Source organism: Cheilinus undulatus, linkage group 6 (genome assembly GCF_018320785.1).
Source record: "Cheilinus undulatus linkage group 6, ASM1832078v1, whole genome shotgun sequence".
Taxonomy (NCBI): domain Eukaryota; kingdom Metazoa; phylum Chordata; class Actinopteri; order Labriformes; family Labridae; genus Cheilinus; species Cheilinus undulatus.
The window spans coordinates 29,500,057-29,518,698 of record NC_054870.1 but is presented as its reverse complement, the minus strand read 5'-3'; the positions used below and the strand labels follow the sequence as shown (position 1 = coordinate 29,518,698).

The 18,642-nt window shown below is 39.5% G+C and overlaps 1 protein-coding gene across 1 annotated transcript in view; it reads right to left on the bottom strand.

Annotated features, from left to right (window-relative positions):
* The window catches only part of LOC121510726 (serine protease HTRA1A-like), a 47,107-nt gene that overhangs the window by 7,325 nt on the left and 21,140 nt on the right, over nt 1–18,642 (bottom strand). The window contains exons 4-7 of the mRNA XM_041788913.1: nt 3,931–4,125; nt 1,664–1,696; nt 1,456–1,570; nt 877–934 (exon numbers count right to left, since the gene is read on the bottom strand). Of these exons, the coding sequence (XP_041644847.1) occupies nt 877–934; nt 1,456–1,570; nt 1,664–1,696; nt 3,931–4,125 (401 nt within the window). The remainder of the gene's footprint in view (nt 1–876; nt 935–1,455; nt 1,571–1,663; nt 1,697–3,930; nt 4,126–18,642) is intronic.

Below are 18,642 nucleotides of genomic sequence, written 5' to 3'. Positions count from 1 at the left end.
TCAAGTTATGCCATGTCAGTTTGCATCCTCCACATGGGATATTTGGGTACAGCCTTAGCGTTTCTTTACTTCTAGAGGTCTACTTCAGTAACAATGTGTTCTAACAGCATGTGAACATGTGAACATTGACAACAAAATCATCTTAATTCAACGGTTTTACTCATCAACATGTCATAACAGCATGCAAGCAAAACAGCACAATTTTGCCCCATCGCCATGTTTCTGTTTTCTTCTGTGTCACTTGCTTTGGCATGGAACATGAAAAAGGGAGATGAGAAGGTGCTAGGAGTCTTTCCTTTTTCTTGCTTGCTAAGTTTGTTGGTTTGTTTTTTAAAGATGAGACAGTAGTGCATGATGTTGTCCATATCCATGATTCACATGCATGACTTGTGTTAACATGGAGGCAAGACTATTCAGCTCATAGATGGCAAAAACTAGTTAATACAAAACGCCACACTTTTGTTTTTCCTAGGTGAAAAAAAACAGAATGATGTCATATTTAATCCAGGAAAAAACAAAAATTTAAAGGGATGAAGTGTGGAAAGCTATATCATGCTGTTAGGATACGATACGATACGATACAATATGATACAATACAATATGATACGATACGATACGATACCAGACTATACCCTACCATACCGTGTAATGCATATCATGCATAGTCAAGTACATACAACTACATTCACACTGGGGTTAGGTGTGTACATTAACTCCAGGTTAAACAGCAAGTATATATCTGGTTTTAAGTCAGTGCAATATGTCAGCACCTAACAAGGTGCTATTTCAGCTTCCCTTTTGTACATCCGAATCAGAGACATGCTGTTCATGTTAATATACAGGCGATGACATTACTACTCCAAGTGTGTTACTTACGTCGGAGTAAGAGTCATCATCCTCACACCGATATACTTCTTTTTTGAAGCTCCTCTTCCTAGAGACAGACAAAAACAAATAAAATCAGTTTTGCACAGTTACCCACTCTATCTTCCATTTTCCTAAACATACATTTGGAAAGGCTTTTTTTTGCTATTTCATCATGTATACAAATCAAATCCAGCAGGCACATACGTATGTGGTGAGCACATAAAATACACATGGGTTTGATGTTCCAAAACACTTCCCAAGGCAAAGGGTAAAGGAATATTAAACATATAAAACCTGCCATATTCTGGCATTTTTTTCTTTGTAGTTTATGTGCAGTGTCATGTTCCTGTTGGGTAATGCTGGGCAAGGATTCAGAGGTCCAGTCATGTTGTCAGCATCTCTCATAGGAGCACAGAGAGATGAAAAATGACCACCGCAGAAATGGTGAGCTTAATTATATGGTTGTTTTTGTATGAGCAAAAGGTTTCTTGGTCCAGCTCTTGTATTCAGTTTTCAAAATGTGCTCCACACGTCTTGTCTTGGTGATTGAGGAAAAGAAACTAAAGGGCTGTCAGTGAGAACTTGTACCTCTGGACTGCCTGTCATAGGACTCTGCCAGGAACTCTCGGATTTTGTCTGATGGTATGGCAAAGGATATGCCAGCTGTCACTTTCAGCGTGTTGATTCCAATCACCTCACCGTCCTAAAACAGCAAACCCAAACTTAGTGTCTTATAACAAACAACAGTGTTCTATAACACAGATTTCACCATAAATAAAATATAAAGAAGGCTTACCAGGTTTACCAAAGGGCCTCCAGAGTTGCCATACTAAAAACAAAAAAGGCACATCAAATAAATGTGAGACAATAAAGTGCATGTACAAAGGGACTGCATCCTCATTGGCTCTGTTAACATTTGGCATTACTGATGTGTTTTGGGGTTTGTGTTCATACTATGCATTAAAAATACACCTTCAGTGATGACCTGATATACCATTCATCTCATATTTCATTTCTGTGGCCTGTGGAGCCACTGGCCATAAGATAGATTGAGTCAAATTAGCCATGCTCTTGGAGACTAGCAATACATCTTTCACAGCTTTTGTCCCTCATGTTGTCATCAACATGCTTCTAAAGAAAACTGTGATAATCTATGTAGAAAATAAACTATGTGGGCAACTGGTTCTAAGATAGCTCCTTTCCTCCTTTTTGTCATTTTTGTTGTTGTTTTAAAGACATAAAAAGGCAACATGGTACCAAATTAAGATCCATTTGGGAACTTAAATAAAAAAGTTGCAAATCCCATCATCCTGAGTGAGGCTGCACAGAAATATATAAAGCCGTGCTTTTTGTTGAATAGCAGAATACCACAGATCACATCTGCTAATGGGGCAACTTCTCAGTGTAACAATGCAAAGTTGGTTTACTACAGTGGTGTGAAAAAGTATTTGCCTCCTTCCCTTCTTCTTATTTTTTGGCACAGGTCACACTTACATGTTTCAGATCACCAAATAAATTTTAAAATTAGAAAAAAATAATATGTGTAAATAAAAATTGTCGTTTTAAAATGATGATTTCATATATTAAGCACAAAAAGCAAAACTACATGGAGCTATGTGAAAAAGTTGTGCAATAACTAGCAATGAGTCTTTCACATCACTGTGGAAGAATTTTGGTCCGCTCTTCTTGCAGAATTGTTTTAATTCAGTCACACTGGAGGGTTTTCAAGCATGAGCTGAAGGTCATGCCACAGCATCTGAATCAGATTTAAGTCTGGATTTTGAGTGGGCCACTCTTAAACTTTCATTTTGTTATTTTAAAGCCAGTCAGAGGTGGACTTGCTGGTGCCTCGTGCTTAAGCTTGAGGTCAGAAACTGAGGGCTGGACATTTTCCTTCATGGTTTTTTGGTAGAGAGCAGAATTCATGTTTCCATCAGTTAAGGCAAATCATCCAGGTCCTGCAACAGCAAAGCCACACCACTATGTTTGACTGTTGGTATGATGTTTTTTTATGACATGCTGCGTTAGTTTTACTCCAGATGTTTGAGTTTGAATTTTGTCTCATCAGTTCACATAATATTTTCCCCAAAGTCTTTGGAGTCATCAAGATGTTTGTTGTTGTTTTTTTTTTTTTCTTTTTTTTTTTGTATCAAATATAAGATCAGCTTTTGTGTTCTTTTTGGTCAGCAGTGGTTTTGGCCTTGTAACTCTCTCATGAATGCCATTTTTGCCCAGTGTCTTTCTTTCTGTTAAATCATGAACACTGACCTTAACTGAGTCAAGAGAGACCTTCAGGTCTTCAGATGTTGTTCTGGGTTCTTTTGTGACCTTCTGGATAGGTCATCACTGTGCTCATGGAATAGTTTTGGTTGACCTGCCACTTCTGGGAAGGTTTTCTCCATTTGTGGATAATGGTTCTCACTGTGGTTCACCGGAGTTCCAACGCCTTTGAAATGTCTTTGTAACCCTCACCAGACTGATAGATGTCAATGATTTTGTTTCTCACCTGTTGTTAAATTTCTTTAGCTCACAACATGATGTTTCACTTTGTTAGACAGGTTCTATTTAAGTGATTTATTGTTTCAGCAGGTCCGGCAGTAATCAGGCCTGGGTGTGGCTGGAGAAATTGAATTGAAGTTTATCCATGATTTAACAAGGGGGTGCAATTATTTTTTCACACAGGGTCAGGAAGGTTTGGATGGCTTTTTCCCTCAATAAATGAAAACATAAGACTGCATTTTGCATTTAATTTGGTTATCTCTCACAGTTTAGATGGAGCATTTAACCTGGACTGTGGACATTAAATGATAAAAAAAATCTTATCAAATAATTCAACTGAGTTGTACTTTTGCAAACTACAAAGGGATCTGACTTTAACTGTTAAGCTTTAATCACACATCCCTGTCACAGACCGCATCTGTTTGCGGTCTGAGATATCAAACTCTTCTTAATACTCATTAAAGAGCATCCACACAAATCCATGAAGATTACCACTTGGTATCAACACCCAAATTAGATATAAATCCCTGTTATTGTGTTGTTTAAATGTGGTGACTGTCTTACATTGATGATGGCATCAGTCTGGATATAGTCCATGTCAGAGTTACGAAGGCCCAGCTCTCTTCCCCCTCGCTGAGTGGTGCTGACGATTCCTGTGGTTACAGTATTCTGGAGGGAAAACGGGCTCCCGATGGCAACAACAAACTCCCCTGGCCTTAAGTCTGAAGATCGACCCAGCAACAGGACTGGAAGCTTGGTCTAAAAGTGAGAAACGCAGAGGCATACAGTGTATTTACACAACTGGCAGCCTAATGTAAAGAGTTTGTTGGTCTCTGCAGGATAAAACCAATAATCAGGTCAACAATTATTGAGGAACTCGGTCATAAGGGGAACGATTTGGGAATGAAAATTGCACAAATAAAAGAAAAATTGGACAGAGTGTGTTAGAGAGAAGAGGTGGTCTGTGTTGGAAGGTGCTTTTTTCTGAGAAAGGAATCCTGTAATAACTGAGAGATGTGAATTTATAATGCTGACCTTTAAGGTGAACACATTCTACATCTAGCAAGTATAATTTCCTAGCCTTGTTAGTGAATAAAAACTCACACAAGGATCAGCTGCAAAATGATTGTGCTTTTTTTTTGGGATATTTTCTGACTTTTTAAATGATTTTTGTGACACATTACTCCATTTCTCCCAAAATTCCTTAAATACCTGTTTGATAAAGTGGATGATATACCATTGCCATACGTATGAGAAAATCACAAAGTGCGTTTTCCTTAGGCTGCTACTACTCTGAGATTTTAGTTCTTGTCGTGATCATGTGTTTCATGAGTGGACAGTGAGAAAATAATTACAGCAAAGCCACAAGTCCTCTAAACATATATCTCACTCAATGCTGGATGGCAAAGCTCTCAAACAAAAACAATTACCTCTTTTCCACTGCATGTAGAGGCTGCATTCATGCCAAACAACTTAAAGTGCAAAATATGAGGATCAAAAGCTTATTTCTTGGACTGAAAGTGAAGCCCAGCTGACAAATCATTCCTAAAGAAGAGTGTGCGCCATCAGACCACAGATGCTGGAAAATGGACTGATATGTGGTAAATAATGACTACCTCGAGCTCTGGTTTGCTGTTACACTGGGCAATGGAAACCAGGCTACTGAGAGCTCGTCTAAGCAGACAGACACAGAGAGGATATATTTATCCATCCACAGTGACAGTTTTCTTCTCTGAATGAAATCATCTCTGTCGCACAGCCCATAGTTTAAGCCCACGCACCGCCACATCACACTCAGTCTGTGTGGAGACTGGACCCGACGTCCTGACGGCAGACGAGAGCTAAAAAAAAAAAGGAACCTTCCAGGATGGACCTCCTACAGTATGTTTCCATTTGTTTACTCAGAGTTATAAATAGGAGAATGAGGAAGCTACATGTTCACTGAGACAGCCATACAAGTTGGCACATGCAGATCTATTTGAGACATGCCACCTCATCAAAAACATTTCACACACATTGTTATCCATCATTTAATATGATGTTTACACCGATGGCTACAAATAGGAGAGTGTTTGCTCCTTATCTTTGGATCCTTTACCAGAGCCTTCTTTTTCTCCCTCCAGGAAACTGTGTGATTGTTTTTACATTTTAAAAGTAGTGTACGTAACCACATACATACCTTAAGTTAAATCTGAAGGATAGCAGTCCATAGGGACCTCCTCTTTATATTTTGTTATCCACAATCCCTCATACAATCTATAATTCTTCCTTTTTCGTTTTTTTCTTTTCAGAGCAAAAGACCGTTACCATCATGTGGAACACTTCTGTTGTAGAGTGACTTACACTTATTGACTCGTTCCCCCAACCACCTGTGAGCTCACACACAGATGCAAAGAAAGCAGTGACGTCAGCCTATGATGAGCGGTTGGGATCACATTTGTAGTATGGCCAGTCTGACGGCCAAGAAAGGTCAAGATTTTAGTGGCACAGTCCGACATGGTAACCTTGCAAAGTAGATGGATACGCCTGTTTCCATGTTTCTGTCTGGCGAATGGGTGGATGCTGCTAAAGCGCCAGTTTTATCAGAACTTGACGATATTTCTTCGTTAAAAGAAGAACAAAGAACAGCAGTGAGTTGTTTTCTTTTAAAAAACGACAAAAGTCATGTACTAACATGTCTACAGTCGCCATGGTTCGTGTTATGCAGCTCTAGGAGTTTACTTCTTCAGCAGGGGCACAGCTCGCTGGCGGCTATGTCATGTGTTTTGTTGCTCTGATTGGCCCGTAAAGATTTGACAGAACGTTCATCCAATCACCCTTCAAGTTATTTTTTCAAAGGCTCTGCCCTTTCCCAAACGTTGTGTATGAGTGGTTTTCCAGATTGATGTGTGAAACACATCCATCTGACGTGCCAGGTTACTGCCATGGTGCCACCATGAACGCCCAAAAAAACCGAGGGAGAGATTTAGAGAGTAAAAGAGAGGGAAAATTCACCATTGCACACAGAGGAAGAGGAAAAAGAGGCAAAACTTCACTGATTTGTGAACTATAACAGCCACTGACCCTGTAATAAATCTTTAGGGTACTAATGGAATTTTCAGAGCTGGTAAAAGATGCTTTTTCTCAAATAATTGAGTAACTCTTGTGTGGAGGGCTGCGTTTTACTTACAAGGAGTGTGCTGTGCATGTTGGCAAATGTTTGGCCTGTATGATATGATTTGCAATTACATGACAGCAATACCATACTGAAGGTACATTTCAGGAAGGTTCAACCCTCTGAGCCCTAAGCTATTTTTAACCATTTTGTTTTGCCTGGACTTACTATCTTAAAAAGCTTATAAAATCAACCTTTTGGTGCACAGTCAAGCTCTAAACATCCTTTTTTTCAGGACAACCTAGGCTTATTCCTTTTTTTGTGGGACTAATAAAGGAATATCTTATCTTATCTTATCTTAAGAATATGTATGCTGCAGTAATGTCACTTAAATTATTAAAAAAAAAAGTTATGGTCACTCACATTCCAGGCTCACTAGAAAAGCCTTGGTAAGGACTACGAAGGTATGGATAGATGGATAGTGTAATTAGAACAGCAAAATGGAGGGCTTCCAGAGGGAAAAAGCAAGTAGCTATGATTTATGGTTCAAAAGTTGTTGTCAGTCTCAGAGAGTTGACATATCAAAGACTGGACACTGCACAATCCTAATTGGTACCATACTTGGTACTGGTCTTAGTATTGACCTTATTTTGTGACTAAATACAAGAGTTTGATATGAATGATTACACTTGTCAACAAGTATGCTTTTAAGAGACCAAGCAGTAAGGTATGACACAAAAGAATACTTTAAAGAAAATATGGGTTGTCATTTTACCAAAACAAAGGAAACCAAATTTAAAAGCCAACTTACAAGAATGAGGCCTATGAAAGAGGTCCGCTTAGTTAAACTCTGGTAAACAGGACAGAAAATAAGGTGACAGACTGAACACAACAGCTACATTTACATGAATCCAAATAAATGTTTGAGCTGGATAAAAATGCTTTATATAAACAATTAATTCCAAATAAAATTCTACAATCTGGCTCATTATCTTACATTGTATAAACTGTGGGCAGTAAATTTAAACAGTGTAAGATGAAATGCAAAAATAAATGAATACCAAATCAAACCGTAATGTTTTTGTTGTTAATTGCAAAATAACTAATATTGTTAGATTGTAGGTTTGAGTGGCTTTACCCTTGTGGGACTGTGGCCATCACAATGCTGGTCAAAGAACAGCAGAATTTTTCTTAATGAAGAAAATCTCTCAAAGCATTTTCATGATATCATGTGAATTCACTAGGAAAACAAGGGATGAACAGAAGGCCCAGTGACCTTGACCTTTGACCTACAACATTTATTCAGCTCATTTCTGAGTCTTACTGTAGATTTGTGCAACGCTTGGAAAAAAAAATCCTTCAAAGCATTCATGAGATATCATCTTCACAAGCAACGGATCAAAATGAGGGTGAAAATGATTGATGAGTGGATGAAAAGATGGACGGGTGCACAACCAGAAAACTAACACCTCCAGCCTTGGCTATTGCCAGTGTGGAGGGGTTAAAAAACAGGGAATCTGTACTTTTTCCTGTATCTTTCTCCTATACTTTGATTTAGTTTTTTTAGGTTTTCATTAACACAATTTTCAATCTCTGAGGTCAAGTTATTATTAGAAGATGACAAAGATAAGATGAGCCTGTAACTGAGGAAGGGGAAGCTTAAACGATAGTTACCAGCTTACCTCATCTGCACACACACACACACATACATAAATAAATACTCATGAACAACACCGCGCTCCTGATGGCTTGTTCAAACATGTTGTAGAAGTCAAACATGACACACACAGGCTGCAGAGACTTAAACTAGGAAACACACAAACAAACACCTGACACAGGAGTAGCTGCATGGGTAATCATCCCCCACTGCTCTCTACTGCCTCAGCTCCCCTTCTCCTGTCACACTCCATGTAAGATAAGAGTATAACCAGATGGAGAGAGGAAGCAGCAGAGACACTGTAAAGAGAGAGAGAGAGAGAGAGAGAGAGAGAGAGAGAGAGAGAGTGGACGTCAGGTAAGTCACAGCCAGCACATTCAGGACTCAACCGGACATTGCTAACAGTCAATTATAGGCCTACTAGTGCTGCAAACGACACTGTTGCTATCAGGTGGAGAATGGGTGTCTCCAAAATGTAAACTCAGTTTTTGCTGTTTTTATGATATTCCACACCCACACAAAATCACAATACATGCAGAAAAACCATATACAAAAGGTGAGGAATGCATCAGTGTGCTGACAACATCACAACACCAAGGCGAGAAAGCAGAACAAACAGTAAACATGCACACTTGAAATCTTACATATCACTTACTAATCGTGCCTACTCAGCAATCTGGAACAACTTGTGGAAACTTCTCCCGCCATGTGAGTCTGACTCTCCTGATCCTGACCACCCAAGTGACTCACCCTGCTATTTCAGAGGAAGGCTACTCTGCTCTGGCACTTGACCACAAAGACGCTACGGCCACGCTTTGAGGAAGAAGGAAAGGTGAACGGGGGAACGACAAACACCACAAACCACAGGAAGGGAGTCTGAGAATGTGAGACAAATGAGTCAAGCACCGTTTTGTTTGGTGTTACAAGGATGCATGAAACCGTGGCTGGAGGAGCTGATGACCAAAAAAGAGTATGTTAGGTCTGAGACCAAAGTAGACATTAGTTTGAGAGCGTCTTGCAAATAAAGAAGAAAAGTAAATTTTAAAATTCATGGATAACAATAATAATTATATTTTAGCATTAAAAATATCATTTCGGTTCTACATATTGGTGTATTAACTATTGCAAAAACATAAAAAATGGTTTTGGTAATTACCAATGCTGTTGATTTAGGGCAGCTGTGGCATACACCTTACTTTGGGTGGTGGTCTAATAAATTTGTTAAGCACTGTATGTCTCATGGTTATTGGGACCATCCCCAAAAATGTACAGAAAATGCATTCAGTCAAGTAAAGGTCAAATTTTTGCATTTTTGCCAATGGAAGTGTTGTGCAATTTAACAAACTAGTCCATCGAATTTTATCTGATTGACTCCGGATGTTTTTTACTCGTACTAGAAAAGCTGGAGAGCTAAAGTTGTGCAAAGTTTAAGTTTTCACCACAGGGCCAGGCTGTAATAGGGGCCCAGACTTACACTACTATTTGTATGTTTTTAGCATTGAAAATGCACAAATAATGCCGTATAACTTTTTAGTGCCATGCCAATCATCACTAAACGCCACAGACATGATCACACATGTATCCCCAATGTCCATGCACATATACTGTATCATTACTTTGTCACAGTGCCCCCTTCTACCAGTTTAATATTTAATTATCTTTTTTATTTTTGCCCAAAAACATTCAGCCCCTGCACACCTTTCAAACTAGACTTATGATTTTTGGTCTGCATATGGGTAATCATCAGATCTCGGAACAAGCCTCTTGGACTCATACCCAAATCCCAATAGGAAGTCCACTAGCTTTATCTCCATTTCAAAATAAGGCATTTTTGATGCTGCCAAATTACTTCAACCTGTTTTTTCATTTATATACATTACTCTATGTTCTTCACCATTTTCTGGCAACACAACAGTAACACACTGAGGAGCCTGCATACAAAGATTTCATTATAATGCCCCTAACTGGCAGAAAGTGATACAATTCGGGCCATTTCTTCAATCCTACCGAGTTGGACCTATCAAGCTCAGACTTTGATAGAAAGGCAGCAACATTAGTCCACAACACTGATGTGTCGTATTAAAGAGCACCTCACTGTTACTGGCCAGAATTATGATATCTCACCAGTTTCACAGGAAGTTGCTCTAATTCTAATAAGAATCTGATTTGCTTCAGATTTTACATGTATGATCAAGGTCTTCCCCTCTGCACATTTAAATGTAAATGCATGGTTTTGTTGTGCTACTACTTACTGTAAGATAAAACTAGCACCTCTTTAAGCATCTTCCATTGTACTGCCACCTACTGTTTGCATACAAAGTGCGCTACGCTCATTATTTTCAATTTAATGACAGCCCTGGGAGGATCTACATCGTCCCCATATCATGCAGCAGCACACTGCAGGTGTTTGCTAACACCAAATATTCCCACATACTCGCTGTTGTGACACACAACTGGTCAGGCTCCTGGTTGCAAGGGCCCTTCAGTGCTGCTTGTAGCCCTAGTTTTGCCTTTAAACTTCCATTTGATGTGGCAGATTTTGTCACATATTTCTTCTCCAAAGCCACAAAGAAATTCATGTTTTCTCAAGTTCTTTAGTCATCAGATAAGAAGAAGAAGTGAGGCATCAGATAAAAAAACAGGGGGAGACAGCTTTGTTTACCTTGACCAAAGAAGTAGCTGAGACACGTGCAGAGTAAAATTCCTCACTTTTTTCCTTCGCTGCTTATCTGAGTCTCTTTTCTCCCTGTGCACTCAGACAGATTTTGTCATGGTAAGGTCATTCGGAACACCGCAGTGAGAGAACAAAAGGGCACATTAGACTTAAAAATGGCTGCTGAGTTACTATAGAGATCTGTCATTGTTAAGACTTGGTCATTTGGCGGCTCATTTTAAAGCCGTTGCACTAAAGACCGTTTTATGACTGGAGGACCAGGTGCAAACTTTAACTCCACTCAAGCTGAGGTAGTTTCTGGGGCACAATTGTACCTAAGCATGGATATGAAACCTAAGTCTGTAAATTGAAACCCACACCTGGCACTGCTTAAATATACAGCCACACCACTTCAAAATACACATTCACACACAGAAGCTGCTCTAATTAGGTCAGTGCATGACCTCAACTGTATGAAAGCTCAACTGCAGTCACTCTTGACAGATGTTAAAAAAAGAAGACCTCACACATGTCCACAAATTATGATAGATTTATCAGATTTTTATGTAGAGAGCAGGGATATGGCCAAAACTGCAGGCCACACACCAACAGATTTAACTCACAAACAACCAGAGTCCTGACTCTTAAAAGTGGGAATCTTTGGAGTAAACAACATGGCAGATGTCAGCAGGAGGAACTGGAAATAGTTTTCTGACTATCTTTACTGAAAATTCCCGAAGTGACTGGATAAAAATATGTAGGTGGAGTTAGGGAGACCCGTACTGCATTGTGAATACATTTTATAACCAGTGTGATATTTTTTATGAAAACAAAACTGTGAAAATCATGTATTTGATTCTTTTTCCTTTAAATTTCTTTTCTGTTCTTGAGTTGATTCCTTTGGCTGTGTCCACTAACCAATGTCATGAGATAACAGGGTTATATAACAAAACATTTCTGGTGCCAAACTGATAAAGATATGTTCAGCTAAAGCAACCTGTGAGTAAGTGCCATTAGCATTAGCATTAAGGAAGCGTAACATTTTTTATAATGTTTGGATAGACAAATACAGGAAAGTACAGTAGCTAAATAAAGCATGCTTGTTTATAGTCTTCTTTCCAGGTGTAATCCAGCCCATGCTCCTTCCCTGTCCGCATCAACAGTTTCAGTGACTAATTATTTACCTCCATGTCTGACATGTCTGTTGTTCAAGTCATGGCACAAATCTATGGCTCTGTGATTGCCTTATCTGACTGCAACCGTCTGACAGACAAAAATATTGTGGAGGGGTGCTTGCAAGTAGCCAGCTAAATGGTCAAATTTGCATATCAAATTAGCTGGCACAAGATTTACTTGTCAGCTAAACTAATTACCTATCATCTTTAATAAACAGGGGTCTGACAGGGGTTATACTCACGTGTTCAACCAAAGTAAATACATTAAACACCATTTTAATCCACAAAGAGGAACGAAGGCTGGAGGAGGTGACTGCTAAATTTAGCCACACTCTATACAGCATAGACCCACTGACACAATGACCCTGTGATGAATTTGACTGTTTTCTAAGCTGTTCTCCACTTCAGACTAGTCGGTTAAACACAATATAAACATTCGGCTAAATAGGGAAATAGACGTCTGAGAACATCTTAAGGTCTGACCTTGGCTTCAGTGCAAATATAAAGTGTGTCCCAGGAAAAACAAGGAACCAGGTCTATAGAAATCAAGACGGAAAGCAACTTGGCTTTTCAAATGAATCAAAAAACAAAAAGGTAACATTACCCATTAGAATGTGTAAGAGAGATGCCACTTGATCAGTTTATTTTTATTTTGCTTTGCATAAGCAACCATCAGCATTGTAACTTGTAATTTTTCCAACTTCTCAAAGCAAAAAAGCCAAGATGCTGCAAGTTTTAGGATATTTAATACGCCGAAAATATCACCTCGGATCATCTACACTTAACAGTCTTCTGATTTAGATAATATTTTACTGTAACCATTTCCATTTCTGAAAAACTGTGCTGTGTACATTGTGCTGGTCAAGTAGGGAGATTACACATCACAATCAATGCAAACTGCAGCAAAAAGAATGCCCAAAGTCCCCAAAAGATGTCAGAAATGTCTTCTCCTGTATTATTCCCATTCGGCCCAGTTGACTAAGTGAGCATTCGGTAAAAACAGTCCAGAAATCTCGCCATTTTGTTGTCAATCACTGTCTGTTGCCTGTGTGCTTTTGTGGTTGGAGGCTTTCAGGGGGCAGGGGAAAACTGGGGAGCAAGGTTGTGGATAATTCCTCCAACTGGACAAACTGTCCACAAACTGTTCCACTTAACTGGAGAGAACTGGGAGAGTTCATACAGGAAATAAGCAACTACACTTTACAAACAAGCTTCAAAAAAGCAACAAAGGAGTGATCATATTTGTAAGTGACCCAAAGTCACAGATAATAAGCAGACCTGGCAACACTGGAGACTTGATTTGCTGCAGTTGCTGTGCATTCTTCTTCAGTCAGCTTGTTCCCCAGTTACCGATTGTTTCCTTCACAGTTCATAGAGTATGTGCTCGGCTGTCCTTACGGTGCCCTCCACACAACATGACACGGAGTCATAAACATTGGGATCACTCTTGATATGCTTTACACCACTGAAATCTGGTTGTAGAAACACCAAAAACATGACTTTGCCTGTCAGGAAAGGAGACTAAGGTCCAAGATTGGCCTAATTATCTTGTAGTGTGCACCTCATTTAAGCTACCCTGCTTTTTCCACAAGGGACAGAGAAAACCACAAAGCAAAAATCCTCAATGCACTAATGTACAGGATATTTACTGCTGATGTCTGAACTTGTGCCTTCAAGGCTTGTGCCGATGCAGATAAAAAAGGGGGCAGGATCTAGCATGCACCACATAACATCAAGTTAAAGATCAGAGAGGGGGCATCAAGTGTGTCTGTGAGTCTGGGTGCTTGTTTGTTGTGTAGACGACTCACTTAAGAGTGTGTCAATGCTTCCATGTTTGGAGTATGTAGGTGAATGTTTTCCACTCTGGAAATATGACAGAGAACATGTTAATCAAAACCATGAGGTGGGTCTCGAGGAATTCCATAATTAACATGTTTAAATCAAACTGGCTAAAACACATCCTTGCTGACACCAGTACGGAAACCACTATGGTTTCCATATGCTGTTGGTGAGGCTTTCAGTCTTTAGCGTAAGACCAAACATGTGCATTTGAGTTCTCTGTGTATACTCCTCTCTGTGTAATTTGCACGAGACATGAGGTCCTAGTCTAACTTTGAACACAAATCACAAAGATGAGAGGAGACGAGGTCTTATGTCTTCATTTACTTCGGGAAGATGATCTAAACCCTGCTTTTTACCTGAAGATTTAGCTCTTTCTTTAATTTACAGCTCTGAAATATTCACTGTGCTTTGTGAGGCCTTTAAAGGAACAGCTTTACTGGTTTGTACCTGGAAATACACTCCAGACCTGACTTTGAATGGAGTATAAGGTCAGAAAATGCCTGAATGTTAAACACTGACGATGTGTATGTGAAGAATACAGTAGCAAGAAGGAAACCCATTAGTTTTATACTGATCCCTATAGGTTTTATATGTCTACAGCTGTTTACTGTAGTCTAGACCACTCTTTATATGGCTGGGGGAGCACACTGAAACCTTCTAAAGTCCTTGAACAACCAAATGGTTGCAGACTTTGTAGTTGTAGTTGTACAGCATAGACTTTTCTACAAATTACACCCATTTTAGACTAACACTTGTTGCACATGTGTTAGTCTAAGAGTATGATTACTTGCTCATACTAAAATCAAAGGGGTTAAGGAAACTCAGTAAGAGTTATACCCAATCCACATCTACTTTTGAAGATCTACTTGAAAGGTCTCAAAGATCTACCAGTAGATCCGGATCTACAGGTTGGTGACCCCTGGTCTTATACCTGGGACAAGATGGGGTGTCCCATAGCAAGGATGACCCAGAGAGACAAACTAAAGTCAGGAAATGCCCCCTGTTGAGGAACCATCTTTACTTGCGGCCCATCCATTGTCATAGATAAGAGAGCGCTAACTCAGTGGATAACTTCGCTCAAGGTGCAAACATGTCTCACATCAAAAACAACAATCCACCAGAAAAATAAGAAAATAAGCGATCAGGCAACATCTGACACGTCTAAACAACATGCCCAAGGGCATGATAGGAAAACTCGGCCCAGATTTGAGCCAAGATTGGGGAAACAAAAGAGAATAGTTGCACACCAACACAGACTTCTTGGCATGGCATTAATGCCTGGTTATGGAGTAAAACCCACACTGGAGTTGAGTGGAGAATCTGACTTCCAGCTCCTGGATTAGCACTATTTTTTGAAGAATAACTCTCTTGGTGTTGAATTAAACTTCACAGCTGTTAAAATGACTCAATATTCTGTCAACTCTTACATTGCAAATCTAATACTTTAGCTATGTGAATATCTAATAGCTCACCTATAATGACTTTATTTCTCCATAGAGGTGATCACAAATTTGTAAATTGGGAGCATATACTGACTTAAATGCATCGTGTGCCAGGAGCTGCCTCTACTCCATGTCTTTGCCTCTTACCACACTGATTTATTGTATAATATGGTATTGCATTTCCAATATGACAACCACCATTGTTGGCCTCCCTTACCACTGAGACTTCAGTACATCCATGCTTTATTCAGTCAGTGTTTAGTAGATTACAGTATATAGTAAAAGCCACAACTGCCCCATGCTGCTTCTACAAGAAAATATAGTTATTTTCCTGTGTTGTATCAAATCATGAAATTGCAGAGGGTTTTCAGTTTATGAATGTGTTTTTGTTCATGGTGTCCACAGTTTTCAAGACAAACATCACTGCATTGAAAGAAATGACCACTTCTACAAACAACTCCTTCAAGAGGGCACGGTTTTCATTGGGACAATTTCTACACATGACAGCAGATCCATGGAAAACTATACTCAGCGGGATTTTAAAATAAACTTCTGTCAAAGAAAAACATGCCTGCTGATTTATTTTTAAAATGTCAATGAGAACCACAAAAAAAATAACCTTAACCTTTTGGATCTAAGGGACTTGAAAAGAGGATATTAAAACCTGGCCACTAAAAACAAAGACTAAGTATTACTGTGCAATTTTAAACAAATATGAAAATATGTTTGGACCAGAAATTGTAAAAACAAAAAAAACATGGACACAGTCTCAGTGTGTCCCCGATTGGTATGGAAAACAGTTACGGCATGCCTACCTGTCTATCAACTCAACCACATCCTTAATTATGTATGTATTTGAAAAAAAAACTTTCAGATGTAATAAATGACTAAGAAATGATTTTTGATAAACCACAAAATGAGCCTTTCAGTCCAAAACCAGATTTCAAACCAGGCTGTAAACATGTTCATTGCTGCTGTACAAATAGATCTTTTAATATGGACCCGCAGTTCCTATAAAAAAGTATTCACCCCCTTGGATGATTTACCTTTTTATTGATTTTAGAAATCAAAAATGGGCGATATAATTCTGCTATTTTGGCAAAAAAAAAAAAAAAAAAAAAAAGCCCAGCTGAGACCTCTCCACACAGATTCAGTGCTGTGATTGCAGCCAAAGATGCATCTACTAAAAACTGATTTGAAGGGGGTTGAGTATTTATGCAGCCCCTTTTATGAATCACATATTTTTTATTTAATTGAAATTACTTTTTAGAAATCTGTTTACACTGCAGCCAGCCTTAACTGGACACTCAATAAATTGCAGCATGTTCGTACCCCAGCTGCTTTGGCTTTATTATTTCATGCTGAAAGTTCATGCTTGATTTTGACCTAATTTGGGGAAACTTTCCGCATAAATGCAGGTAAAGATTATGGGTGTGGGTAAAGATGCACCATGGTTTTTCTTTCTTTTTGTGATTTGATGACAAAAAATGAATGTAACAGAAGATCTGGGACTATCATGCTTCTTAGAAACCCAAGATGACGTCAGTAACTAGAAAGTCGAAACCATTTTGGGCATCGCTGCTGCCTGTCCAGTGGGCTTGGAAAACAGTCCCACAGCCAAAAAGTAGGCCAAGACGAAGTGCATCAAGACCCGAGAGAAAGGCAAAAAAAGGGACCATGTGTGTATTTTTCTTGGCCCTTTTCCCAGCTGACTGTACCCTTAAGCATGGGAACCATTTTGGTTGCCATGCACAAGACATGAAGAAGAGAGGTGGGGTCAGGAGGAGAAAGGGATGTGATTCATTTCCCCTTCAGCTGTCTCTGAAGGACGACACGCAGTGTCTCTCTGAAGGCATCCTTGTGCTGAGCTTTCTACCACCCGACTATTTACACACTTACATGCACAGACTCATTTGTGTAATTGGTTTAAGATTGTGTTTGCCTGTCTGTACTTTTCATCTAAGGAAATGCAGACATTTCTAACTCCCTCAGGAAACATTTACCCAGCGATAAAGTGATAAATACAGGAACACGTGGCTATATGGAGGCACATTCCTTCTTTTCCTTTCCACACATAGACAGACATAGCCTACATGTGCCAGTAATAGCCCGTGCCGTCCAAACCAGCAGCAGGCAAATTTCCCAGAGTGGTGATGGGTAATGCAGAGACAGAAAGTGTTATTGTTCAGGGGACCTTATGGGAAACATGAGACCACTTTGCTCTGACACACTGCTAGACTTGTAAAGCTGACTTTAGTGCAGGGGTTAAGTTAATAGCTTATTTGTTGGTGTAACTTCAAACCATTTGAAGGAACTTGATCTGAAAGAATAAAATGCCCCAATCCATTCATTAGTTAGCTTCAATACAAAACACAACCAAGTATTTAATGTCTCAAGGTGTTTAAAAGGTAGTAACACTCTAGCATGACAATATTTAGGTAGCTAACTGGTTCTCCACTGAACTTTCACAGTCTTTTAAAGCAATAACTCCTTGATCTTAGACAGCAGCAGACCCAAGTAGCGTAACTTTTTACAATGATTGATATTGCTAGCTGAGATGCCAGGATATTAGAGGAGGGAATGTTGCTGAAAATTTCCTGCTGCATCTTAAACTTTAGCACAAAATTTGCTAAGAGGTCATCAGGGGGCTGTGGTAAAGAGTTAGCTGAGCTGGAAGGCAAAGAACCTCCCAACCTTCACTGATGGTCATGAGTTTTGGGTAATGACTGAAGGAATGAGATCACGGATACAAGCTGAAATGAGTTTCCTCTGGAGGGTGGCTGAGCTCGACGTATGACGAGGAGTACAGACATCCAGAGAGAACTCTGCTGCTCCTTCTTATTGAAAGGATCCAGTTGAGGTGATCAGGATGCCTCCTGGGTGCCTCCCTTTGGAGGTCTTCCAATCATGTCCAACTGGGAGGCGACCTCAGGGAAGACCCTGATCTGGGAATGCCTCGGAATGCTCTGGAAGGAATGCAAATGTCACTAGGGAAGGGAGTTTGTGGTTGACTTGTTTAGCCTGCTGCTGCATGATCCAGCCCTGGATAGGTGATCGCCAGACACCATAGACTGTTGCACAAATTTATTGCATGAGATATTTCTCACATCCATGTTTTAATGAAGCTTTATCATAAAGCTTTAAAAAATACTCTTTGGTAAATTCCCCAAAATGTCAAGCAAAGTTCCCCTCAAATTCAAAAATTCTGTAAAATTTTGCACCCTCAGTGGCACTTCACTATGTTTTCCCCATTTAAAGGGAAAGGAAGGGTCCCTCATTGTATTTCGTCTACCTTAATTGATCCCCTTAATGCCATGCATCACACTGTCTCCACTGGAAGGGCACCTAGGAGGATTTTGGGACTTTTTGAAGCCTACAGAGAAATGGATCTTAAGTTCTCAGATAAGCACCCT